At 42.1% G+C, this 26,467-nt stretch overlaps 1 protein-coding gene across 1 annotated transcript in view; it reads left to right on the plus strand.

The window, feature by feature from the left end:
* The window catches only part of ANKRD55 (ankyrin repeat domain 55), a 110,168-nt gene that overhangs the window by 29,400 nt on the left and 54,301 nt on the right, over positions 1–26,467 (plus strand). The window contains exons 2-5 of the mRNA XM_052659276.1: positions 2,054–2,176; positions 8,691–8,821; positions 11,836–11,945; positions 25,170–25,230. Of these exons, the coding sequence (XP_052515236.1) occupies positions 2,054–2,176; positions 8,691–8,821; positions 11,836–11,945; positions 25,170–25,230 (425 nt within the window). The remainder of the gene's footprint in view (positions 1–2,053; positions 2,177–8,690; positions 8,822–11,835; positions 11,946–25,169; positions 25,231–26,467) is intronic.

Raw genomic sequence — 26,467 nt, forward strand, 5'->3', positions numbered from 1 at the left:
CACTGTTGCAGCTCCAGAGTCTTACACTTACAGAGAAGTGGCACTTGCCTTTCACATCCATTACCACTCACTCCCAGGCTTCAGTCAAATGTACATGTGGGTTGGCTTTGAAAGAAGCTCCTACAGTAACAAATCTACCATGGTTAAATTAGGGAGCAGCTACTCACTTCACAAGGCAGTTTGTTGTCGCAAGTGAATCATTTTCAGTGACAAGCTTCTCCTGGAACACGTCAGCTGGTTAAAAAGTCATTAGTGACTTCCCAGAAGTACTGGGAAAAGGAAACCAAGCCAAGGGGTTAGGACCACTGCCAACTAAAGATCCATTAGAACTATAAAGTGTCTCTAGTATAACGTCCACATTAGTAGAAAAACACAATTCTAAGAACTTTTCTTATACACGTATATTTTCCCTGAACCACGGCCACGTGTGGGAGATATTAAGTAGGGGGCCTCGGCACAGCACTTCACAAGAGGTGTCCTCATAAACAAAACTTCTCTCCCAGTCCTTTCATTGCTCCCCTGGGGTCACCTAACCCACAGTTCTCTTGTCACTTTTGGCAATACTATCAGTTGGTTCAAACATGCAAAAAGGTATAATCCAAGTGGCTAAGAAGAGGAGAAAGAGATGCGGCATTTCCTCTTGCCTTCCCCTAGTACAGAGTCTAGCAGCAGCTGCTTCTCTTTCAGCAGGAGGGTCCTTTCCCCAGAACCAGACCTCACTGGGCTCACATGTAAAGAACCTGCCTGCTAGCTCAGGGGATGCAAGAGATGAGGTTCAATCCCTGAATCAGGAAGATCCTTTGGAGGAGAAAGTGACAACCTACTCCAGTATTCTTGGCTGGAAAATTCCCTGGAGAGAGGAGCCTGGCGGGCTACAGTCCATGGGACCACAAAGAATTGGACACAACTGGGCAACTGAGCACACATCAGATTCAAAGGAGTTGCATATAGCTCTGTTTCTGTTAATTAAAAAATCTTTATTGGAATACAGTTGCTTTACAATGTTGTATAAGTTTCTTCTATACAGCAAAGTGAATCAGCTGTATGTATACACATATCCCCTCTTTTGTGGATTCCCTCCCCATTTAGGTCACCCCAGAGCACTCAGTACAGTTCCTTGTGCTCTACAGTAGGTTCCCATCTCATTAGTTATCCATTTTATACATAGCATCAATAGTGTATACATGTGAATCTCAATCTCCCCATTCATCCTCCACCCCCTCTCCCCACTGGTGTCTGTATATTTGTTCCCTATGTTTGTGTGATACAGCTCTGTTTCCTTTGGATTCACCATGTCATGAAACCCCAGATGGTTCAAATGAAGGGCTTTTGTGAAGGGACTGCATGCAGAGATGAGGCAGGATTGAAAGGACAATGTTTGTTACCACAGGGAGCCCAGTGAGGCCTGGTTCTGGGGAAAGGACCCTCCTGCTGAAAGAGAAGCAGCTGCTGCCAGACTCTGTACTAGGGGAAGGCAAGAGGAAATGCCCCATCTCTTTCTCCTCCTCTTCTCCTCACCAGTCTCCTGCCATTGCCTCCCATGGACACTGAGGGCCAGGAGGCCTGGGTGATGTGCTCAGTAATGTTAGCCCATAGGATTCAGAGCAAGAGGAAAGGGCAGAGAGCCCATCTAGAGGGCAGACAATAAGGAGCACATTATCTCCTTCAAAGGTGGGTAAACTGAGTCACTGAAAGGGAAAGTAACATATTTCAGATCAAAAAGGGAAACCCCGAACCAAGATAAAGGCTCCACTTTCCAATCTGTTCTCACTGGTTTCAAGTAGTCTGAACGCTTGGAGAGAATCATTAAATCTCAGAGGACATCTACTCCCTCAAGCTCCTTCCCAATATATAATGACGTTACAAGGCAGCCCACCGGGACCCACCTTTCTTCAGAAGTAGTGAAGTTGTGTGTGATCAGTATGACTCAGCCTTCTGCTTAGATTCGCCAGAGATTTTCATGAATCACTTGTGTGGGTGACCCTCTGGGTGTTGTTACTCTTTCAGTGAATTCTCCCCACATACCAAGTTTGTCTCTGTTTGATTCATGAAGGTGATTCATCTGAAGAAGTTGATCTGACCATGGTTTATCAGGCAGCATCTAACGGAGATGTCAGTGCTCTGACTGCTGTGATTCGGGAAGACCCTTCCATCCTAGAATGCTGTGACAGTGAAGGTGAGCTATTTATTCGTTTTGGAACCTACAGAATGTCCTGATCTGTCCTTTCAGAAATGGCCTCCAGAGGTGAGCAATGTTAAGAAAATGATATTTGAAAGGCTACTTTGATACTGAAGGGTCAAGGAATATCCTGTAACCATGTACAGTTCCCTCAGTATTTCATTTAATGAGAATCATGAACACAAATCTTCAAACTCTTTTATATCACCTCTTCTCATAAAGCTGTTCAGTCTGAGTTTGTTTTCAACTTCTTTGTATGAGTGACAAAAGTAGATAGGCAAAGTAGATGACATTAGAAGAAGTATATGAAAAGAAGAGGCTATTTTTGGTAGCAGTGGATGTTAGGGAAAGTGTGGTTATTAAAGCCAGGGAGCTAGGACTTCTGCTTCTGGGAAGACAGGGCAGAAGTAGGACTTTTTTTTTTATTCCTTCTGCTAAATGCAACTAAAAATCCTGAATATTGTATATAGCATAAACATAAGAACACTCTGGAAGGTAGAGAGAAAATGACAGACTAGCTAGGACCTTGAGACCCAAGGAATGACATAGTGGTGAATTTCCTGGGCCTCCTTTTTGCCCCAAATTTCCAAGACTTGGAAGTGAAGAAGCTGACAATGTAAAAATATCAGTGGACAGAGAGCGAAAAAGCCCCCAACAAAAGCCTGCTCTCTAGTCAAAGAACCAAGAAAGGGATCACATAGCAAGACAAAAAACTTTTAGACAATAATGAGTCTACTCCACCAAACACTCCCACCAAAACAACAACAACAACAAACTACAACCTCAACCCCATTCATTCTAGCAAAGACCAAGCTGGGAGCCTGCACCTCCACCTTCAGCTGGTAATGAAGTACCCACATCGCCACCTCTGAGGCAGTGTCAGGGGATTCCTTCTTCAGAATTAGGGTTCTCACCACCACCCAGTAATGAAAGGTCTTCTCCCTTAGATGTCAATGAAAGCTAAGTCAGGGACTTAGACTTCTAATCTTACCTGGCAGTACTGAGGTGGTGTCCCCCCTTCATTTCCCCTTTGGAGCAGTATCAGAAAAAAACAGCTAAAATAGAGGATTTAAGCAAGACTTAGGCAACCTATAATGCAATACTCCAAATGTCCAAGTTTCAAAGAAAATCATTTGACATACCAAGTATCAATAAGACCTCGAGCTGAATGGAAAAAACAATCAATAGATGCCAACACTGAGATGACAGATGTTAGAATTATCTGGTAAAGATTTTCAAGTAACCATGGAAAAATGCTTCAGTAAGCAATTACAAGTATGCTTGAAACAAACAAACGAAAAATAGAAAAGCTCGGCAAAGAAATAACGGATATAAAGAAGAATCAAGTGGAAATTTTTAAAACTGAAAAATACAATAATTACAATTAAAAACTCAATGGCTAAGCTCAGCAGCAGAATGAGGAAGCAGAGGAAAGGATCAGTGAAATTGGAAATAGAAAAAATAGCAATGAAGCAATCTGAACAACTGAAGGAAAAAAGGGTTAAAGAATGCAGAGGAAGACTAAGAAGAGGAAAGAGGAAGAGAAGAGATACAAAAAGGAGGAGGAGAGGAAGAGGTGGCAGCCTCAAGGACCTATGGAACTATAACAAAGTATTTATCATTGGTTTCTCTATCCTAGTATTTCTGGGAAGCAATTAATCATTTTTAACCAGTTGACTTGTCCTGAGAGGAGATTGGAATTCCCTTATCATGACAATAAAATGTGTTGTAAAGTGTGTGGTTGCTCCCTAATTTATCCATGGTAGTTTCTTCATTCATTTTTTAAAGAAGAATTACTTATACATCTGCTATGGGGTGAGAAGTTGGAAATGAGAGAAAATAGAGAAAGTCAATGAACCAAGAAACTAATTCTTTGAAAAGGTCAATAAAGCTTATAAACCTCTACCAATAAGGACAAAAAGGAAAATGAAAGAGATCCAAGTTATCACTATCAGGAATAACCCTGCAGACATTTAAAGGATAATAAGAAAATATAGCAAACAGCTCTACACACATAATTTGACCATTTAGATGAAATGGAGCAATTCCTCAAAAAAGATAAATAACCACAGTTCACCCAATAGGACTTTATTTGAATAGTTCTATAACTATGAAGGAACTTAAATTCATAATTTTAAAATTCCCAGAAAAAGACATCATCAGGCCTAGATGATTTCACTGGGGACTTTGAGATATTTTTAAATAAAATTAATACCAACTCTACATAATCTCTTCCAGAAGAGAGAGAAACTTTTTTGAGTTATTATTATGAAACTAATATTCAGTTCAGTTCAGTCACTCAGTCATGTCCGACTCTTTGCGACCCCATGAATCACAGCACGCCAGGCCTCCCTGTCCATCACCAACTCCCGGAGTTCACTCAGATTCACGTCCATAGAGTCAGTGATGCCATCCAGCCATCTCATCCTCTGTCGTCCCCTTCTCCTCCTGCCCCAAATCCCTCCCAGCATCAGAGTCTTTTCCAATGAGTCAGCTCTTTGAATCAGGTGGCCAAAATACTGGAGTTTCAGCTTTAGCATCATTCCTTCCAAAGAAATCCCAGGGCTGATCTCCTTCAGAATGGACTGGTTGGATCTCCAGGCAGTTCAAGGGACTCTCCAACACCACAGTTCAAGAGCATCAATTCTTCAGCGCTCAGCCTTCTTCACAGTCCAACTCTCACATCCATACATGACCACAGGAAAAACCATAGCCTTGACTAGACAGGCCTTAGTCAGCAAAGTAATGTCTCTGCTTTTGAATATGCTATCTAGGTTGATCATAACTTTTCTTCCAAAGAGTAAGTGTCTTTTAATTTCATGGCTGCAGTCACCATCTGCAGTGATTTTGGAGCCCCAAAAAATAAAGTCTGACACTGTTTCCACTATTACTCTGATATCAACATATGACAAAGATGATATAAAAAATAAACCTATAGACCAATACTCCACATGAATACAGATATAGACAGACATCCTTAGCAAAATATCAGCAAATAGGGACTTCTCTGATGGTCCAGGAGTTAAGACTCTGCACTTCCAATGCAGGGGGCACAAGTCCAATCCCTGATTGGGGAACTAAGATTCTACATGCCGTGAGGTATAGCCAAAAAATAAAAAGCAAATAAAAAATTTTAAAAACCAGCAAACAGAATTCAGTAATCTATAAAAAAGAATTATATACCAGGACCAGATGTGGCTTGTTCTAGGAATGTAAGTCCATTTCAACACTTGAAAATTGAGGCTTCCCTGGTGGCTCAGTAGTAAAGAATCTGCCTGTCAGTGCTGGAGACATGGGTTCGATCCCTGGTCCAAGAAGATCCCACATGCTATGGAACAACTAAGCCCATGCACCAGAGCTACTGAGCCTGTGCTTTGGAGCAGCAACAAGAGAAGCCAGCGTACTCCACCTAGAGAAGAGCCCCCTCTTGCCACAACTGGAGAAAAGCCAATGCAGCAATGAAGACCCAGCACAGTCAAAAACAAATAAACCTTGAAAAAAGAAACTTGAAAAATTAAGCAATGTGTCATTTTAACCAGCTAAGAAGAAAACCCACATGATCATATCAGTTGATGCAGAAAAAACATTTGACAAAATTCAGCACACATTCATTAATAAAAACTCTCAGAAAGATAGGTGTGGAGGGGATCTTCTTCAATTTGATAGATAGTATCTACAAAAAACCCTAGAGCTAACATTTTACTTACTGGTGAAAGACTGAATGCTTTGCCCCTGAGATGGGCAACAAAGCAAAAAAGTTTATTCTTTCTCATATTCAACATAGCCCTGGGAATTCTAGCCAGTGCAAAAAAGCAAGAAAAGAAAAAAAAAAAAAAAACAAGCATACATATTGAAAAAGAAAACTGTTCCTTTTTTTGCACAACTTGATTGTCTACATAGGAAATACTAAAAAACCTATCAAAAACTCAAACTAATGAATTGAGCAAGGTTGCAGGATACAAAATCAATATACAAAACCAAATTTATTTCTATTAATATATACTAGAAATGAACACATGGACATCAACATTCAAACCACAATACCAAGTAAAATCACTCAATAAAAAAATGTTTAGGTGTGAATAAAACAAAATACATTCAAGACTTACATACTCTAAAGTATAAAATGCTGATGAAAGAAATCAAAGATCTAAAATAAATGGAGAGATCATGTTCATGGATTAGAAGATTCAATATAGTAAACATGAAATGCTCCCCAAATTCATATACAAGTTTAATGCAATTTCTATCAAACTCGAGTAAGATATCTTTTGTGGATATAGACAAGATTATCTAAAATTTATATAGAAAGCAAAGAAACTAGGAGAGTTAAAACAATTTTGAAAAAGAAGAATGAAGTAGGGGAGAATTCAGTTCAGTTGCTCAGTTGTGTCTGACTCTTTGCGACCCCATGGACTGCAGCACGCCAGGCTTCCCTGTCCATCACCAACTCCTGGAGCTTACTCAGACTCATGTCCATTGAGTCGGTGATGCCATCCAACCATCTCATCTTCTGTCGTGCCCTTCTCTTCCTGCCCTCAGTCTTTCCCAGCATCAGGGTATTTTCAAATAAGTCAGTTCTTTGCATCAGGTGGCCAAAGTATTGGAGTTTCAGCTTCAACATCAGTCCTTCCAATGAACACCCAGGACTGATCTCCTTTAAGATGGACTGGTTGGATCTCCTTTCAGTCCAAGGGATGCTCAAGAGTCTTCTCCAACACCACAGTTCAAAGGCATCAATTCTTTGGTGCTCAGTTTTCTTTATAGTTCAACTCGTACATCCATACACAACCACTGGAAAAACCATGTCTTTGACTAGACGGACCTTTGTTGGAGAAGTAATGTCTCTGCTTTTTAATATGCTGTCTAGGTTGATCATAACTTTTTTTCCAAGGAGCAAGCATCTTTTAATTTCATGACTACAGTCACCATCTGCAGTGATTTTATATTACTAATCACCTCCAATAAGTGTGTACTGTACCTGTCTGCCTAGTCAACATTGCTTTCTAAAGATGCTTTCAGATTCTGCATTGTTCAAACCAACTCAGGCTTAACCCTGCCTGTTATGTCCCAAATTATGCTGATTCCCAAGGTAGTAATAAATAAACTTTATCATCTGCACAAAATGTTTTAATCAAGCAATTACAGCAAGATTACAAAAGATTTAACAGGGTCTAAAAACACATAATTTATATTGGGCTGGCTAAAAAGTTCCTTCAATTTTTAAGTAAAAGTTCTCTTATGTATTTTCTGCTGATTAATTCTAGACACTTTTCATCTAGTGCTGTTTTCAGTCGGTCTATTTGACAGCAATAGAAAGTGAAAGTCAAGTCACTCAGTCGTGTCCAACTCTTTGCAACCCCATGGACTGTAGCCTACCAGGCTCCTCAGTCCATGGAATTTTCCAGGCAAGAGTACTGGAGTGGGTTGCCATTTCCTTCTCCAGGAGATCTTGCCGACCCAGGGATCAAACCCAGATCTCCCACATTGCGGGCAGACACTTTACCATCTGAGCCACCAGGGAAGCCCTGGGGGCAATAGTTGGAACTAATTGTTTGGTTTTTCCAGGAGCTCATAATAGAGGACGACCTTCCTATCCCACCATATACATGTCACCTTCTTTGGATTGAAGACTGGCTTGTGGTGTGGTTGGTGGTGGTTCATTTTACTTGTCCCACAGTCTTTTATGTTCCCACATTATTGTACAGAATCCACTTGTCATTACCCATCACAATTTGTTTCAAAAGCAAAATGTTTTTGTTACGTTTAAGTAGAGAATCACATGCAGAAATAAGGTCAAAAGTGTTTTTTGCTTAACTTATATGGAATCCAAACATCAAAGTGATTAGCATAACCAAGCAGGTGCAAATGATTTTCCATACTTGATTTGGAAATTTTGATATATCAGCTACCTTCTGTGTGGTATAACGTTGATCGTTCTCAGTTAATGTCTTGATTTGATTGTTATCAGCTTCAAGTGGTCTACCCAACTGTGCAGCATCGTCCAGCAAGAAATCTCCAGCATGAAACTTCACAAAATACTTTGATATGTTTGATCAGTCACAGCACCTTTCCCATACACTGCAAGAATCTTTTTTTGAGTTTCCATTGCGCTTTTATCTTTGTTGAAATAATAAACATAATATGCCGAAAATGTTGCTTTTTTCTTCCATCTTCAATATTAAAATAGCTACAAAAATTCACCAATTTTGATAATTTTTTAAATGCATGCTGATGTGACAGCTATCACAGTACAACCAAATAAAATTGTTTAGAATGAAGTTAGAGACAAGTGAGCACTACTAGAGACAACTTATAGAAAGAAAAAAACCTTTTGGCCAACTCAATATAAATGCAGCAACAATCATCATCTCTCTTCAGCTCAGCAGCTGAATTTGTGTTGAGGGTAGTTCATCTGCAAAGAGCATAATAAATGAACAGGCAAATAAAGTCAACTCATAAATTTCACAAGTCAAACATTTTTAAAAGCTGTTGAAATGTCTCATTCCAGGATGTACACCCTTAATGCATGCGGTTTCTGGACGTCAAGTGGACACAGTGAAGCTGCTGTTGAAGATGGGAGCCAATATTAACACGCAGGATGCTTATGGCCGCACGAGTCTCTGCCTGGCAACCTATCTGGTACCAACTGTATCTGTGGCGGGTGTGAAGGAGTGGTGTGGACTAGATGTGTTGTTACGGGGCCCCTACTTGCAGAAGAGTGATCTTCGATTTGTGCAGCTGGTCAATAGAAATAGAAGTGAAGAAATTTTGCCTTAATCATCTCCAACATTTATATAATCACTTAGAATTGGTAGCATGGATTTAAGTCATTTTGGATCTTCCTGATAAGCCTCTAGGAGCTTCCCTGGTGGCTCAGTGGTAAAAAATTCGCCTGCCAATGCAGGAGATGCAGGATCGATCCATGGGTAGGGAAAATCCCCTGGAGAAGTAAATGGCAACCCACTCCAGTAATCTTGCCTAGAGAATCCCATGGACAGAGGAGCCTGATGGGTGACGGGCTATAGTCCGTGGGGTTGCAAAAGAGTTGGACGTGACTAAGCAACTAAACAACAACAAACAACAAGCAAACAGAATACACTGGAATCAAGAGACACTTCTAAAATTCAAAATTTCACATTTCTTGGGCTAGATAGCCACTTCAGAGACAGGGAGAAGTTCTCTAGATCACGGTGAGCAGTGAGCTTAGCGAGTTGCCACCGTTGCATACAGCTCTTTCTGGGAACGCATTCTAAGGGCTTGCATAGGAAAGTATGCCTGCATGGCAGCATGGCATTACACTCTACTGTTGACACCACCTCTGTTTGGAAGCCCAAGGCAGGGCCCCTCACTGGCTCTTCTGAGTTTCCCTGGAGGTGAGAATACATAGCGTCTTAGTGATTACACTGTGAAGCCCACCACTCTCTCTGGCAATGTTTGAATTAAAGTATTAAAGAGAAACTTGACAAAGGGAACATTCAGAAATTGTCTCAGTCACAGATTCAAACTCAATGTACAAATAAACTTACCAAAGAGGTGTAGTCCTAGGCAAATTTCTTTACCTCTTTACACCTCTTTCCTCATTTGTAAAATGTAACAAAAATAATACCCTAAGTTGGTCACAATTGAAGGAGAACCACACGCAGTCACCCAGCACATAGTAGTACAAAACATAGTTTTTTGGTTCTAAATAATGACCATGAAATTCAGATGTAGTCAATAGTTTTCTGATTTCTTTTCTGAAGAAGAAAAAAAGAAAACCGCATACATACTTCCATGAAATGTTGCAAAATGATAAAAAATGTTTAAAACCCTCCTCCATCAGAAGATTTGTTTTTCAAAAGCTATAAAACTTTAGCAACTCTGAAATTTGTCCAGTATGCTTTCCTTTTGGTCTCCTGCTCATATTTTTCCTTTTAATCAGAGAACTAGATGACTTAGGCATTAGGAATTAAAACCAGATTTAATATCTTAGTAAACTGTGACTCAAGACTGAAAACTATTTGCCTCTACTTAACACTCAGATATTATTGGTCAGCTCTACAAAGCCATATTCAATCTTAGAACCTATGAATTTTACTGTGATTTGTTGAAAGTTTTTTCTCTAGACTTTTCAGAACTGAAAGGTCTTATCATTATCTTTCTTTCTCTTCCATGCATTTAGTAACATTTTTATTACTACCAGTATTGCAAGGGAAAATATTCAGTAATCTTTCTCATTACTGGGTAATCTTGAGGCTTAACTATACAAGAACGGAATAAAGCAGGGAAAGAAATAGAGTTATATTATATTATTATTCACAATCATAACTGAATTTACTTATAAGTTTATTTATAATTAGGTGGGAAACCCAAGTGATTCTGGATGAATGTTGGAGGTATTCTCCTTGACATGTGAGCCAAGCTCAGTTATCAGCAGGGTTGGGTCAGTTACTTAAAGTATTAATGCACAGAAAGGAAGGACTAGCCTGCAGTCATAGTTTCCCTTTGAAATCAGAGGGACAGTAGAGAAATGACCCAATTTTAAGTGCTAACCAAGGAGGAGTCAAGCATCAGATGTGGCAATATCAGGTCTCAATCTGGTGAATTTGTAGGCAACAGAGTTCACAGGAGGGGTCTTGGGGAATTCAGAGGTGGATAAAACAACAATTGGGAGCACATAAGAGGGTGCTGGTAATAGATCCATATTCAAGAGCAGAAAGGGCAGTGAGTGGCTGGCAGGGTCCCAGCCATTGGAGTAGAGCTCAGTTTAGAATTCTAGGGATCAGAAAAGAGACTGACTAGAGTAACAAAGATATTATCTTTGGGGTTGCTAGAAAGAGAACTTGGAAAAGGGGATGAAGGGCCATACCTCAGATATAGGTGAACTGAGGCATAAAGTGGAGTTTGGGACATAAAGACTTAGGGACTTCTGTGGTGGTCCAGTGGTTAAGAATCCTCCTGCCAAATCAGGGGACACAGATTCAATCTGTGGCGTGGGAAGATTCCACTTGCTGATGGGCAACTAAGCCCACGCACCACAGCTGCTGAGTCCAAGCTCCACAACTACTGAAGCCCTCCCACTCTGGACCCCATGCTCCACAACAAGAGAAGCCACCTCAGTGAGAAGCCTGCACGCTGTAACTAGAGAGTAGCCCCCACTCGCTGCAACTAGAGAAGCCCTTGTGCAGCAACAGAGACCCAGTGAAGCCAAAAAGAAATAAATTAAATAATGACATAGGAGCCCAGTTTTAAAAGCAGACCATGGTATCCAGTTTTGAAATTAGCATGATTTGGAGTTAAGCCCAAAAGGGTCTAGAGTTGACTAATCATCCTCATCACTTGCCACCTTTGGCTCTGGAAACTGAGTCTAAAAGGGGAATGAGTCTCAGCGAGTGGCCCTAGAATTGGGGAGACAGAGGCAGAAGACTCTAGGATCCGTCTGCCCCTGACAGGAAAATGTCCTCCGGAAAACTCAAAAATCCACACCTCAAGACCTTCCATTCTCTGCTGTCTGAATGGGAGGTATGGGCCTTAACCAACAACTTCAGGTCAAATAGAATATGTTTTTAGCCAAACCAAAAGAAGAGAGGGAAAGAAAACTGAAGAAAGTTTGTTGGACTCTGTTACTATGTCATGCAGGATTGTGTTGTATAACATTGCTTTTGCTCTTCCAGGGATGGCTGGAAGGCTGTGTGAGTCTACTCAGAAATGGTGCCAAGCACAATATTCCAGATAAAAATGGCCGTCTGCCACTGCACGCTGCCACCGCTGAGCCCAATGTGAGGTACGTCTGTAGCCAGGTTCACACGACATTCAAATCTGGACGTATCCAAGTTGGATTAGAAGTTCACCTAATCCAACCCTTGTAGCAAATAAAAACAAAATCTATCCATTTCTTTGGTATTTTCAGCACACAGGACCACATCTCAATGAATCAAAATACCCTGGAAAAATCTCAACTCTAATATCACTCTCAATTTGACTTCGATAAAACCCTTTTCTCCTAGTCTCTGATTTAATAAGAAATGCTACGTGTCATCATCTGAATTTGTATATTCATTCACTCAGTCAGTCAATGATTAATTCAATAACTATTTATTGCATGCTTAGAGTGCCTGTTATGGACCAAGCATTGCTCTAGGCCTTAGATTTCCACATGAGCCAGACAGTGGCTCTGACTTCACAGATCTTACTTTTGGGTGAAGGAGTTAAGTGACACACTAGCAAACAAATAAATAGTATAATTTCAAGTAGTGATGAGGGCTATGACGGAAATCAAACAAGGTAAGAGAACATTACTGTCTGAACTCAGAGTCATCAACATTTAAGGGTGGTGTCAGCTACAAATTGGCACTTGTCACTGGCACTTGCCATCTATCTCTGGGTATTTCCCAACTGGCACTAGTGATAAAGAATCCACCTGCCAATGTAGGAGACACAAAAGATGAGGGTTTTATCCCTGGGTCAGGAGATCCCCTGGAATAGGAAACGGCAACTTGCTTCAGTATTCTTGCCTAGAAAATTCCATGGACAGAGAAGCCTGGTGGGCTTCTCTATACAGTCCACGGCGTCACAAAGAGTTGGACATGACTGAGCAACTGAGCACACATCTACCTCTATAAAGATTAACTCACGTGCTGCTATAGCTGCTGATTTTCAAACCCTGCCCCCACCCCTCTCCCACCCACCCCTCACCTCCCCACAACCAGGAAAGGAGTTCAGGAGTTCAGAGCAGAAATGAAACATGCTGTGCTCAGGGGAAAACTGGGAGAACAGGTCTTCAGATGGTTAGATATTTTCAGGAGCCAATGTTATGAGCCCAGTTCTTGTATCTCCTCATATCTAGAAAAGTACTAAAATCCTCCACGGTGATGACTGCTCCTTGTGACTAGCAAAAGCTTCATGAGACTGGAAGAAACCTGGAAAAATGAGCACTTGACTGCATATATTCCCCTCTCCCCAAAATCTCGTATATACGCTGACCTTCCCCGCTTCTTTTCTGGAGTAGTTTCTCAGAGCTACTTGAGTTCTCCCCAGCTACAGTCCTCATTTTGCCCCCAAATAAAACTTAATTCACAAGTCTCCTGTTGTGCAATTTTTTAAGTCAACAGCTGGAAGGAGGCAAAGACCCAGCAAAGGAGACTGAGAGGGCAGGGGGTAACCAGTGGGTTAGCAGGAAAACCAGGAATGTGTGATCCTGGAGGCTATGCAAAGGAAAGTCCTCAAATAATTACTTTCTTGTAAGATGATTGTGCAACAAAGGAAAAAGCTTTGCCCAGAGAGTCCTCTGTACTGAGTGGCCTGGATCCCCAATCTTTCAAAAGCCCCTCCTCGCAGCTTGATAACAGAGTTTCCCAGTATGGAATCAGCAACACTCCAGGCACTTCCTGAACCTTTGCTGACAGAGCAGACCTCTGACAGGAATTTCACATCCCAGAGCTAGGCAGTAGGCCAGCATCTCAGGGGCTGCCTTCTGCTGCCTCCTCCTCCAAACCCTGTGTCCAGAAGTAAACTCAAGCCTGTGGGGGTTGAGGCGACCAAGGCCCCTTCCAGGTTGAGAGGTGATAGGGTTTCTTCATTTCAGTCTGGTTTACACTAAAGTAAGAGGACTTGGGAAATTCCAGGACTATTCCCAACCAAGTCTTGCCTTTTATTATCATTGGATCATATCCAGCAATAATAGAAAACTAAGATTTACTCAAAGCCCAACAAAACAAGGAAGTTTAGAGAAGAAACAGGAAGCCCAGAGCTAACAATCTGTGGACATCATAAAAAGATGACTACCTTTTGATGAAAAAAGAATGACTTTTCTAGACGACCCACAAAAATATTTAGTCACAAAATCATACTGTTTTCCCAAGAATGTGTGTGTTAATCGCGTCTGACTCTTTGCGACCCCATGGACTGTAGCACACCAGGCTCCTCTGTTCATGGAATTCTCCAGGCAAGCATACTGGAGTGGGTCACCACTTCCTACTCCAGGGGATCTTCCTGACCCAGGGACTGAGCCTGGGTCTCCTACGTTATAGGCAGATTCTTTACCATCTGAGCCACCATGGAAGCCTTGCTGCTGCTGCTGCTGCTAAGTCGCTTCAGTCGTGTCTGACTCTGTGCGACCCCAGAGATGGCAGCCCACCAGGCAAGAACACTGGAGTGGGTTGCCATTTCCTTCTCTAATGCATGAAAGTAAAAAGTGAAAGCATTTTAACATAATATAAGTTTATTCCAATGTAGGTTTCCTGGACTGGGAGCAGGGGAGGTGGCTCCCCTCTACAGATGATTTAGAGATGTCAGCTTGTGGCTTCATTATTTCCTAGTATCACAGAATCCTTTTTTTTCAGCCTGCAGATAGGGTAAGAAGAGAGTAGACAAGCCTCACTTATTTCTTTAAAAACTCAGCCTGTAAATGACACAGTTCACTTCTGCTCACATTCCATTAATAAGGATGAGTCATTCAGCCATAAGGTACGCTAGGGAACATAGTCCCTGACCAAGAAAGAATCCACATCCTGGCAATGACTCCAATCCAAGAAAGGGGGACAAGAATTTTGATGAGAAGCTGGCTCTGCCATTAAACTATTGCACCTGATGGGTGAACTAAGCCTTTGCATCAAAATCCTCAATTTGGTCAATAGAGTAAGCTTATCATCTGAAATCACTGCAATAATATATTCAAAAACAATCTAAGCATACTTCCTCTTTTGTGGATTTGTTAGACATTCTTATTATGCCTCTAGACTCTCTAGGACTTACATTACATCACTGTAACTGAGAGAGCACAGAGCTGTGGTTTCCCCTTCTCATGAAACTGTCCCAAATGACCCAGTCACCACCTTTGGAAGAGCTGAAGCCAGAAAAATAAAATTCTCTTTGTACTAATGATATAGTTTCATTGTCCTAAATGGACAGTTTGCTGATTTTGGAAGATAAAATCTGCTTTAAATATGGTAATGCTAGCTGCTGTAACTAGTAAAACCCAAAGGGTAAGATTAAATGTTCCAAAACCAAAATTAGCATTTCTGATAAATGTTATCCAAAAATGAATTGGGTTAAACCTTAACAACTGTTGAGAGGAGAAAATTATACAATGTAAGAGTTGTGAATTAAGTTTTATTTGGGGCAAAATGAGGACTATAGCCCAGGAGATAGCATTTCAGATAGCTCTGAGAAACTACTGCAAAGAGGTAGGGGAAAGGTCAGTGTCTATGTGATTTTGGTGAAGGGGGGAGTACATACATTAACCACGTATTTTTGTAGAAGGTTACTGCAAGTCACGAGAAGCAGTTATCACCATGAATGATTTTAGTGCTTTTCTAGATATGAAGACATGTAAGAATAGGGCTCATAAAGCCTTCTTCTGAAAATATCTAACTCCTATTCTGAAGTTAAGGCCTATTCTGCCAGTTGTTTTTCCCAGAGCATGGGGTGTGTCATTCCTGATCTCCACCCTGATCTCCTTTCAGGGGGTTAAGTCAGCAATCTCAGCAGTTTGGACTGAATCTTTGTAGAGGTAGATGGCAAGGGCCAACCTTTAGTTTTGTACAACCAATATAACTAATCAGCTGACTTTGTTACCTAGAGAACATTTCAAAACTAGCTTGATTGAAAAGATTTCTTACAGAATTACATACTTAAAACTAGATACTTTATCATTGTTTTATTGAGAAATCTTATGGTTGTGGCAGAGCTTGATAACATCTGAATTAAAAGTTTCAAGGCAAAACTAACCAAGCCAAAGAACTTGGGCTTGAACATAGCCCATTTATCTGTCTACTTGAACTCAGAATCACTTTCTAAGAAAAAAATCTTAGTCTGCCTTACAGGCATCTTCTAATCCTAAAATCATAGTGCAAAAGGGAGTGACCTTCCATAAAGTCATATAAATCTGTTCAACTATTTAATTTTCCTAAATGGACACAACTTTAGGCCAGCTTGTCTGACCATTGAAGCATAGAGGTTTATAGTTATAACAAGCATGATGATGACAAGCAGCATTAATTATTTATCATGTTCTGAGCAAAATTCTGAGCACTTTCTATGTGCTATCTCATCTAACCTTTACCACACCTCTGTGTGACAGGTAATATTTCTATCCCCATTTTACAGAGAAAACTAAGGCATCAAGAAGACAACTAATTGCCTAGTGCATGTGTGAAGATAAGTAACCTGCCCAGTGGGTCTGCCATGCTCCTGGAGTCCACTTCTATGGATCCTGTTGAATTCATTCTAATGGCCACACTTTGTCATTAAGCCCTCAGTCTACCCTGAGAGGCCTTATGAGAAATAGTCTTATGGGACTTCCCTGGTAGTCCAGTAAATAAGGCTCCACTCTTGCAGTGCAGGAGACACAGGTTCAATCCTCAGTCCAGGAAGTTCTGCATACCATGTAGTCAAAACAAAAAAAGAAACAGCCTTACAGAACTCCTTATTGTCTGATTGTCAGGAAATATTTTGTTCATTACAGTGTCCAAAAACAATCTTTTCTGAAAAACCACACAAGAAAAATTTCTACTAAAGGAGGAATTCCTGTGCTGCTTCTGATGAATTATTTTTACTATGTGGACACTGTGACTTATGATCAGGTTTCTCTCTTTATGTATCTAGAAAACTCAAAACCCAATTTTTGTTTCACCTCTGGCATGCGCATAGGACCATAATTATGTGTTCTTTATCCTGTCCTCATTTTCTCTCTGCCTATTTCTTCTTGTGATCTTATCTTACTATATGTATCTGAAAACCACCTAAAATCCTTTTTTTGGATGGAGGTAAAGGGTGGGCAGGAGTGCCAGCCCAGGTGTCAGACTGGCTGAGGATGAATCTGGCTCCATCTCTTATAGACACTATTATCTTGGGCAAGTTAACATATTAAGGTCCAGCTTTCTGTTTTAGAAAGTAGGAGTAATACAGTACTTAGCTCCTAGGTAAGGAGGCAGAAGTAAATGAGAAAATATGTGAGAAAGCACTGAGCAGCGTCAATTGTCAGTGTTCACTGTTAGTGACGATGATGAGGGTGAGGATGTTGATGATGATGATGGAAGACAGAAATAAAAAGATGCAATTGATCAGCCCTAAAGAATGAAACCCCGAATATGCCACCCTGGCCTTTTCCACTTTAGCACATACAGGTCCACAAAAAATGCAACCACACAGGTACATGTACACACAGTCCTGCACTCACTGACATGAGCACACATTTCCTGTGAAGTTCATCAGGGTATAAACAGCACTTCCCTTTGTTTTAACCTTGGGACGTAGAGCATTGCAAGATTAACTCAACCATTAGCTCCTCTGAAACTCCCTTCTCTGCCTTAGTCAGTGTACATGCATGTATATTTTTCCTCTAATCATAAGCACATGTGCTGGCCACATTGTGGACTTGTACTCAGGTACTCAGACTCCTTTTAAAATCTACTCATCCCTAGATTTCCAAACAGCACACACTCCTTCCACTCGGTGCTTGCTGGAGACTATTTAGAGTGAAGTCTCAAACTTCAGCAGCTTGTAAACTAGCCAAGGGGGCACTTCAATTAGCCCTTTGCCTCCAGAGAGATTTTGGTTCTCTGATGGAAACAACTCACTAGCAAACCAGCCAGTCAATGTGCAGCCTTAGCTAAGCGATAGCTCAGTGGGGAATCTAAGCTCCTGCAGGGAGGAAGGACCAATAATTAAGAACACGAGGGCAAGCTGGATGGACAAAAGCAAAGGAGCACAAGTTTCATCTCATGAGTCCCCTTGCTTTGAATACTCCACTTCTCAGCAGGTCTGAATTTTCTGCCTTTCAGCTCCCCATGGCTATTCTTGCTTCCTTGGCTAGGGCATTCAGAGGGCGCCGATGTGAAAGAAAGGGCATGATCATTAACAAAGCTGCAAAGAGCATGCAGTTGTGTTTGTACAACGTTGTGCATGCTAGAGTTGGAAGGCAAGCAGCGATTTCCTCTGAAAGCAGTCACAGGGCTCTCTGAAAGTCATTTTCATCGTCTCCACGGTTACCAGCAGATTTTTTTTTTTCTTGCCAAAGTGCGGGCAGCTCTGCCTCCTTTTATTCTCTCGATTGCAGCTAGAGGGAGGAAGGAAATCATTTCTGTGAGATTCCACTCTCTAGTTTCGAGATGATGCCTCCTAATCTGCAGTGGATATTTCATGGCAGCTTACTCCCACCACTGGGCAGATTCTGGGACAGGAGAGCAGACGGCAGTCTTGGGAACCCTTTTCCTCAGTCATCCCCAGGCCGAGCCAGCTTCAGGACTGTGAGCCCAAGGGGCCAGCAAAACAGAGAAGCTCCAGGAGTCAAGCCTCCCTTCTTTCCAGGATACTTCTAACTGGCTCTCCCTGGCCAACCAATCACCTCATGGCAATCAGGGGACCCCAAGATATAAGGGGTAGGACCTTTTTGTAATAAGAAATCAATCATTATATAGAGTTTATTACAGTATATAAAGTCCATTCTAAGAGCCTTATGGGCATTGACTCATTTACAGTTACAACAGATCTTTAGAGAAGAGGTGTTATGTTTATGTTACAGGTAGGAAAATGTACTCACTGAGAGTTTCCTACTGAATCCAAGGTCTGGCTGATTGGTGAGGGAGCAGGGGCTCTCACAGAGGCAGTCTGGCTCCAGCCTCTGTGCTCTCATCACCCCCACTCTGCCTGTCTGCTGGGACCTGGGTCTGCTGTCCTGACAGCTGGGAGGAGGTGGGCCTGATGCTGTGGCTGGAGATCGGAGAGATGGACAGAGTTTCAGCTAGTGGTAATAGATGGACTTGGGGGTTATATGATAAATACTCCTGGGTAAGCTTAGCACATAACAGGAGCGCTAAGAAAACAAAACTAAGAGGTCTGCAAGTCCACTGGTCATTAAGACGGATGTGGGACAAGTTTCTTGCAGACTGCCTCTGAACCACGGAACAATATCGAAGCACCAGGCTGAAATCAGACACCTGGGTTCTGTCCAAGCTGGATAACCAAGGCAATGTGTGCTGGCCTTGGCAAGCAATGTAGTGCATTGGGTCATTTGTTCTCATAAAATGGGAGAGAGAGAGAGAATATCATCTGTAAATTTGTACCAGCTTTAAGATTGATGGCTTAGTGGCTTAAGGAATCAAATGGAGGCGAGCAGAATAGATTTGCATATATCACTCAGAGTCATGACAGGGAAAACATGAAATAGGGATGACTAAGAAAGTTTAATGAAAGGCTATTTGAAATTAGAGCTTCTCTAGTGACTCAGATGGTAAAGAATCTGCCTGCAATGCAGGAAACCCGGGTTCGATCCTTAGGTTGGGAAGATCCCTTGGAGAAGCGAATGGCTACCCACTCCAGTATTCTTGCCTGGAGAATTCCATGAACAGAGGAGCCTGGCAGGCTACAGTCCATGGGGTCACAAAGAGTTGGACACGACTGAGCGAGTAACACATTTGAAATCAACTAACAAGAGATGGTGACAATTTCCACCCCCACTCTCCCAACACAGGAAAATGTTTCACCCGGACCTCACAAGAGGTGATGAAGGAAGCTCTTATTGGAAACTGTGTCGTAGTTGTAATTGGAATGCAGGAGAGGGGCCACCTGGCAGGAGCCCAGGCCTTTTGTAGAGGAAAAAAGTCATTGTCAGAAAGGGAAGTGGCTCCTCTCCTTCCTCTTGCAGGTTCTCCCACTGACCAAACCCAATGGAAGTCAGAGGGCAGGGGACCTGGATGATGACATTGTTGGAGGTCAGCCTTCAAAGCAGGAATCTGCAGGGCAGAGGCTGGATCTGAGAGGCAAAAAGAAATATCCAGCATAGGGCTCACCCCGTGATCTTCGGAGGCTCACCCAGGATGTGAGAAGAGGTCTTGATCTCCCCACCTCCATTCCCATCTGGGTAGAGTTCGCTTCCTCCCGTGTGATCACGCTGCTCTGGAGCAGCCCCAGAACAGCCTGTCTGACTACAGATGATCTCAGTCTGCTCAGGGTCAGCCAAGGATAACCAGACTGGACACAACTGACCCCCTGCTCCCTCTCCTTCTCCTTCACTCAGCGCTTACACCAGATGTACCCTAGACATCAGACCATGGCCATCAATAAGACAGTGAGAGAGAGACAGAGGAAGGAAAGAGAGGAGAGAGCAGGGGAGGGAAGAAGAGAGAAAGAGAGAAAGAAAGTCACCAGTTACCCTCCCCTCACAAAGAAGCTGTAAAGGAAAACAAAAAACAACATTAACCATAATACAATTATTTTTGTAGCATCTTCCCACCGGATGGAAGAATTCTAGAATTCAGAAAGGATAAAATAAATGTGCCATTTTCAGTCATAGCCACTGTTCCTTTAAAATCTGTATACTAGGAGCTTTACACCTGTCACATTATTTAACTCTCACCACCACCGTCACTGTTATTATCCTTTTTACAGCAGTGAGGACCAGAAGCTCAGAAAGGTCATACAGTGGTGAAACCAGATTTAAATCACAGCATTGTCCTGCCCCCCCAAATCAGTGATAAGACTAGATTTAACACAAGAAGCCCAGTCCGTTGCTCTGTGATGACTTAGAGGGGTGGGTGGAGGGAGGGAAGGAGACTCAAAAGGAAGGGAATATATGTATGATTATGGCTGATTTACATTGTTTTAGAGCAGAAACCAACACAACATTGTAAACATTTTTTTTAAAAAGCCAACCACTACTTAAGCTTCCTGTTTATATCACCCTCACTGAAGAAGTCTATCCCATTTAAGCACTCTTTGAAATGCAGCATGATCAATCCCTCTGATCAGTATTAAGCAGTTTAATACTTAGGACTTTAGGTGTAACCTAAGCTGAGCAACAGTGAAAATCTGATTCAGCAGAAAGACAAGCCATTTTGTTTTTCAAATAATTCTTCCAAAATAATTTCTGAATTTTTTAATTGTTTCCACATAGACAACTGTTTATTGTCTTGGTAAGTTTAGTTTGCTGTTGGGATGACCACAACAAAGTACCACAGGCTGGGTGGCTTAAACAACAGAAATTTATTTTTTCACAGCTCTGAAGACTGGTAGTCCAACATCAAAGTGCCAATAGGCTTGGTTTCCTCTGAGATTCTCTCCTTGGCTTTCAATTACCATCCTCTTGCTGTCTCTCCAAATGGTCATTCCACTGCAAAAGTGAAGTGAAAGTGTTAGTCACTCAGTCATGTCCAATTCTTTGGGACCCTATGGACTGTAGCCTGCCAGGCTGCTCTGTCCACAGGATTCTCCAGGCAAAAATACTGGAGCGGGGGCCATTCCCTTCTCCAGGGGATCCTCCCAACCCAGGGATCAAACCTGGGTCTCTTGCATTGCAGGCAGATTCTTTACCATCTAAGCCACCAGTGAAGCCCACCATGAGCCTGTCTTTGTGTCACTCTGTGTGTCCTAATCTCTTTTTCTAGAACACTAATCAAATGGGATTAGGGCCCACTGTAATCATCCTTCATTTTAACTTGTGTGTGTGTGTGTGTGTGTGTGTGTGTGTGTGTGTTAGTTGCTCAGCTGTGTCTGACTCTTTCGAACCAGTGGACCATATATGGAATTCACCAGGCAAGAATACTGGAGTAGGTTCCCATTTTCTCCTTCAGAGGATCTTCCTGAACCAAGGATGGAACCCAGGTCTCCTGCATTGCAGGTGGATTCTTTACCATCTGAGCCACCAGGGAAACCCCCATTTTAGCTACCTCTTTAAAGGCTCTATCTCCAAATACAGTCACATTTTAGGGAACTATGGAATGAGGTTCGTGACATTGTACAGGAGACAGGGATCAAGATCATCCCCATGGAAAAGAAATGCAAAAAAGCAAAATGGCTGGAGGCCTTACAAATAGCTGTGAAAAGAAGAGAGGCAGAAAGCAAAGGAGAAAAGGAAAGATATAAGCATCTGAATGCAGAGTTCCAGAGAATAGCAAGAAGAGATAAGAAAGCCTTCTTCAGCGATCAATGCAAAGATATAGAGGAAAAGAAGAGAATGGGAAAGACTAGAGATCTCTTCAAGAAAATTAGAGATACCAAGGGAATATTTCATGCAAAGATGGGCTCAATAAAGGACAGAAATGGTATGGACCTAACAGAAGCAGAAGATGTTAAGAAGAGGTGGCAAGATTACACAGAAGAACTGTACAAAAAAGATCTTCATGACCCAGATAACCATGATACTGTGATCACTCACCTAGAACCAGACATCCTGGAATGTGAAGTCAAGTGGGCCTTAGAAAGCATCACTACGAACAAAGCTAGTGGAGGTGATGGCATTCCAGTTGAGCTATTTCAAATCCTGAAAGATGATGCTGTGAAAGTGCTGCACTCAATATGCCAGCAAATTGGGAAAACTCAGCAGTGGCCACAGGACTGGAAAAGGTCAATTTTCATTCCAATTTCAAAGAAAGGCAACGCCAAAGAATGCTCAAACTACCACACAATTGCACTCATCTCACATGCTAGTAAAGTAATGCTGAAAATTCTCCAAGTCAGGCTTCAGCAATACGGGAACCATGAACTTCCTGATGTTCAAGCTGGTTTTAGAAAAGGCAGAGGAACCAGAGATCAAATTGCCAACATCCGCTGGATCATGGAAAAAGCAAGAGAGTTCCAGAAAAACATCTATATCTGCTTTATTGACTATGCCAAAGCCTTTGACTCTGTGGATCACAAGAAACTGTGGAAAATTCTGAAAGAGATGGGAATACCAGACCACCTGACCTGTCTCTTGAGAAATCTGTATGCAGGTCAGGAAGCAACAGTTAGAACTGGACGTGGAACAACAGACTGGTTCCAAATAGGAAAAGGAGTACATCAAGGCTTTATATTGTCACCCTGCTTATTTAACTTCTATGCAGAGTACATCATGAGAAATGCTGGACTGGAAGAAACACAAGCTGGAATCAAGATTGCCGGGAGAAATATCAATAACCTCAGATATGCAGATGACACCACCCTTATGGCAGAAAGTGAAGAGGAACTAAAAAGCCTCTTGATGAAAGTGAAAGTGGAGAGTGAAAAAGTTGGCTTAAAGCTCAACATTCAGAAAATGAAGATCATGGCATCCGGTCCCATCACTTCATGGGAAATAGATGGGGAAACAGTAGAAACAGTGTCAGAATTTATTTTGGGGAGGCTCCAAAATCCCTGCAGATGGTGACTGCAGCCATGAAATTAAAAGATGCTTACTCCTTGGAAGAAAAGTTATGACCAACCTAGATAGCATATTCAAAAGCAGAGACATTACTTTGCCAACTAAGGTCTGTCTAGTCAAGGCTATGGTTTTTCCTGTGGTCATGTATGGATGTGAGAGTTGAACTGTGAAGAAAGCTGAGCACCGAAGAATTGCTACTTTTGAACTGTGGTGTTGGAGAAGACTCTTGAGAGTCCCTTGGACTGCAAGGAGATCCAACCAGTCCATTCTGAAGGAGATCAGCCCTGGGATTTCTTTGCAAGGAATGATGCTAAAGCTGAAACTCTAGTATTTTGGCCACGTCATGCAAAGTTTACTCATTGGAAAAGACTCTGATGCTGGGAGGGATTTGGGGCAGGAGGAGAAGGGGACGACAGAGGATGAGATGGCTGGATGGCATCCCTGACTCAATGGACGTGAGTCTGAGTGAACTCTGGGAGTTGGTGATGGACAGGGAGGCCTGGTGTGCTGCGATTCATGGGGTCGCAAAGAGTTGGACACGACTGAGCGACTGAACTGAAATGAACTGAACTGAACTGAAAATGTGCAAGAGACACAAGAGACTCAGGTTCCATCCCTGGGTCAGGAAGTTCCCCTAGAGGAGGGCATGGCAACCCACTCCAGTATTCTTGCCTGGAGAATTCCATGGACTGGGGAGCCTGGTGGGCTACAGTCCATAGGGTCGCAAAGAGTCGGACACAACTAAGGCAGCTGAGCATGCACACACACTAGGTTAGAGCTTTAACATATAAATTGGGGACCAGGGGACACAATTCTATGACAATGAATATTCATTGATTAATTCATTCAGCATCTTCCTCAGTAGTTTCCAAATTTGATTGTTTACAAGAATTTCCTGAACAGTTTATTTAAACAGTAGAAGCTGGGCTTCGCTCCAGACCTACTGAGTCAGAAACCTTGAATATACAACCCAGGTATTTGTGGTTTTAAAAAATCTCCTCAGGGAATTCTGAGATGGAGCCTGGGTTAAAACTTCCAGGGTTAAGTATTCTAGAAATAACACTGTGCTCTAGGCATGCCTAAAATACTGTCTGCATATTAACTCATTTAATCCTCACCCTGAGCTACAGGGTAGGCACTTTCATTCCCCCCATTTTACAGATGAGGATGCATAAGTACAGAGAAGTTAGGTTACTTGCCTGTGGCCACAGAGTTGGTCAGTATCAGAACTGGAATGTGAACCCAGGCAGTCTGGCTCCAGAGTCTGGGCTCCTAAGTACTAAACTCAATTGCTTCTCTCCCATAGATGGAATGTTGACCTCAGTCAACCACGTATGTGTCCCAAGTGGGATAAGAACTTAAACTTGGGAATCATCAGCAGTTGTTTCACACTGATAACTGTGACTGCATGCTTAGATATTTTGTGTTTTAGAAAGAATAAGCAAAATTGTAAATGCTGACTGCCTCCAGGTATAACCTATACATTTAGAAAGTATGGCACATGTTCCAAGTGGTGAAGCAATTTGAAAGCACTCAAAGTTTATGCAAAATGAATAAAGAATAAGCACTAGAGAACTTTGCTTCTTAGAGTGAACACAAAGGGATACTGGTCTAGTGAATAAGATAAGCCTGAGGATTTGCTTTCTGCATTCCCTTTCACTCTCCAGAAGCACTAAGATAGGGAGGAAGGGAGACAAGAGACAGAGGTCTTCCTCCTACCTGCCTTCCTGGGCCTTCTTACCTATCACCTTGGCTTCTTTCCCATAGATCTCTCCCCTAGTAAATGCAAAGGGTGTCTGGTCATTTGGAGGCCTTCAGCAGACAGTATTTTTAATGTCATGTTCTCATACAGGTTCTGTTCTTTAAAGCCACTTCTCCTGTTTTTCTTCACAGGCTCCTAACAGTCCTGGTGCAACAGTCAAACCTCAGCGAGATTAATCACCAGGACAATGAGGTGAGCCTGCCCTCGCAAGGAATGGCTGGACATTGTGCAGGTTAGAGTAGGAAGAAGGGTTTTCTGAACCACAGAGCTTCCTCTCTTAAAGGTGCAAGGAAGGGATGGAGCAGTTTTGTGTTTCTACCCTGAGAGGGAAGCCTGTGTCTCTATTATTAATTCTCAGGCAGAAATTTATCCCACTGCGGATAGCTTTTAATAGGGTAGGACTTATTGCATTAAGTATTTAAGCATTCATCTACCACTGAGATTTTGTAATTTCCCTTTGGACATTGAGAAATAAATATTGCTCTTTCCTGTCTTCTCGAGAACCAAAAATTTCGATGGCTGCTGATGCTCTCTCTTTGAGTGGAAGACGACAGATAGATAATAATTCTGGGCTCCCTGCTCCAGAAGCCACACTATTAATGCCAATGATCACAACTGCTATTTCCTTTATGTTACAAGGCAAGCCTGTGCCAGGTGTCCAAGAAGACAGAGCAACACTCTCAAAGTTCCTGAGGGAGGGTGGATCAGACCAGGTAGAGCTGCCCCAGAGACACTGAGGGGCTCGTATCTATTTAACTCTTAAAAAAAAAAAAAAACAGATCTGGTTTTTATTAGCCAGGTTAATTTCTTTAACCAGCTTCTTAAAATAGATTTAAATATCTGATTTTTAATGGAATTTTTAAAATGTAAACTTAATTTGACTTCACTAAGAACGTCTGATAACTTTAAGAAAATCTGATAGTATTGAAAATGTATATGCCCCAAGATGTGAAATAACTTTGTTTTCAAGGAGACCGACTGGCCATAGACAGAGTGGGAGGGAGCCCCCTAAAAGGGACTGGGCCCCTACTTCGTATTTCTCCTGGGCTGCACCTCTTGTCTTCCTTGAGCCTTTGAATCAAAGGCCTCCTTCCAACTGGCTTGGCATTAATGACCACATCAAAAAGTCCCTACTTCAAAGTCTGGGTCTGAGGATGGACACTTCTCTGACTCGGTGGTCACATGCTGTTTCACCTACCCCTTGTCTTCAGTAGTTTAAAGCAAAACCCCACATGAGAGAATATTGCACTGTTTTAAACTTCTGCTTTAAAAACGAGAACCAGAGATGAGAAAGTGCCCTTCGTGTGAAAGCAGGGAGCCTGGGGGCTTGCAGTCTGTGTCAGCTGATTAAGAAATTCTAGACTTTGGGCAACTTGCCAACCACTTCTTACACCTTCAGCTTCTTCCCTCACCCCCACCCCACCCTGGG

The sequence above is a fragment of the Budorcas taxicolor genome, chromosome 20, assembly GCF_023091745.1.
Source record: "Budorcas taxicolor isolate Tak-1 chromosome 20, Takin1.1, whole genome shotgun sequence".
NCBI lineage: Eukaryota > Metazoa > Chordata > Mammalia > Artiodactyla > Bovidae > Budorcas > Budorcas taxicolor.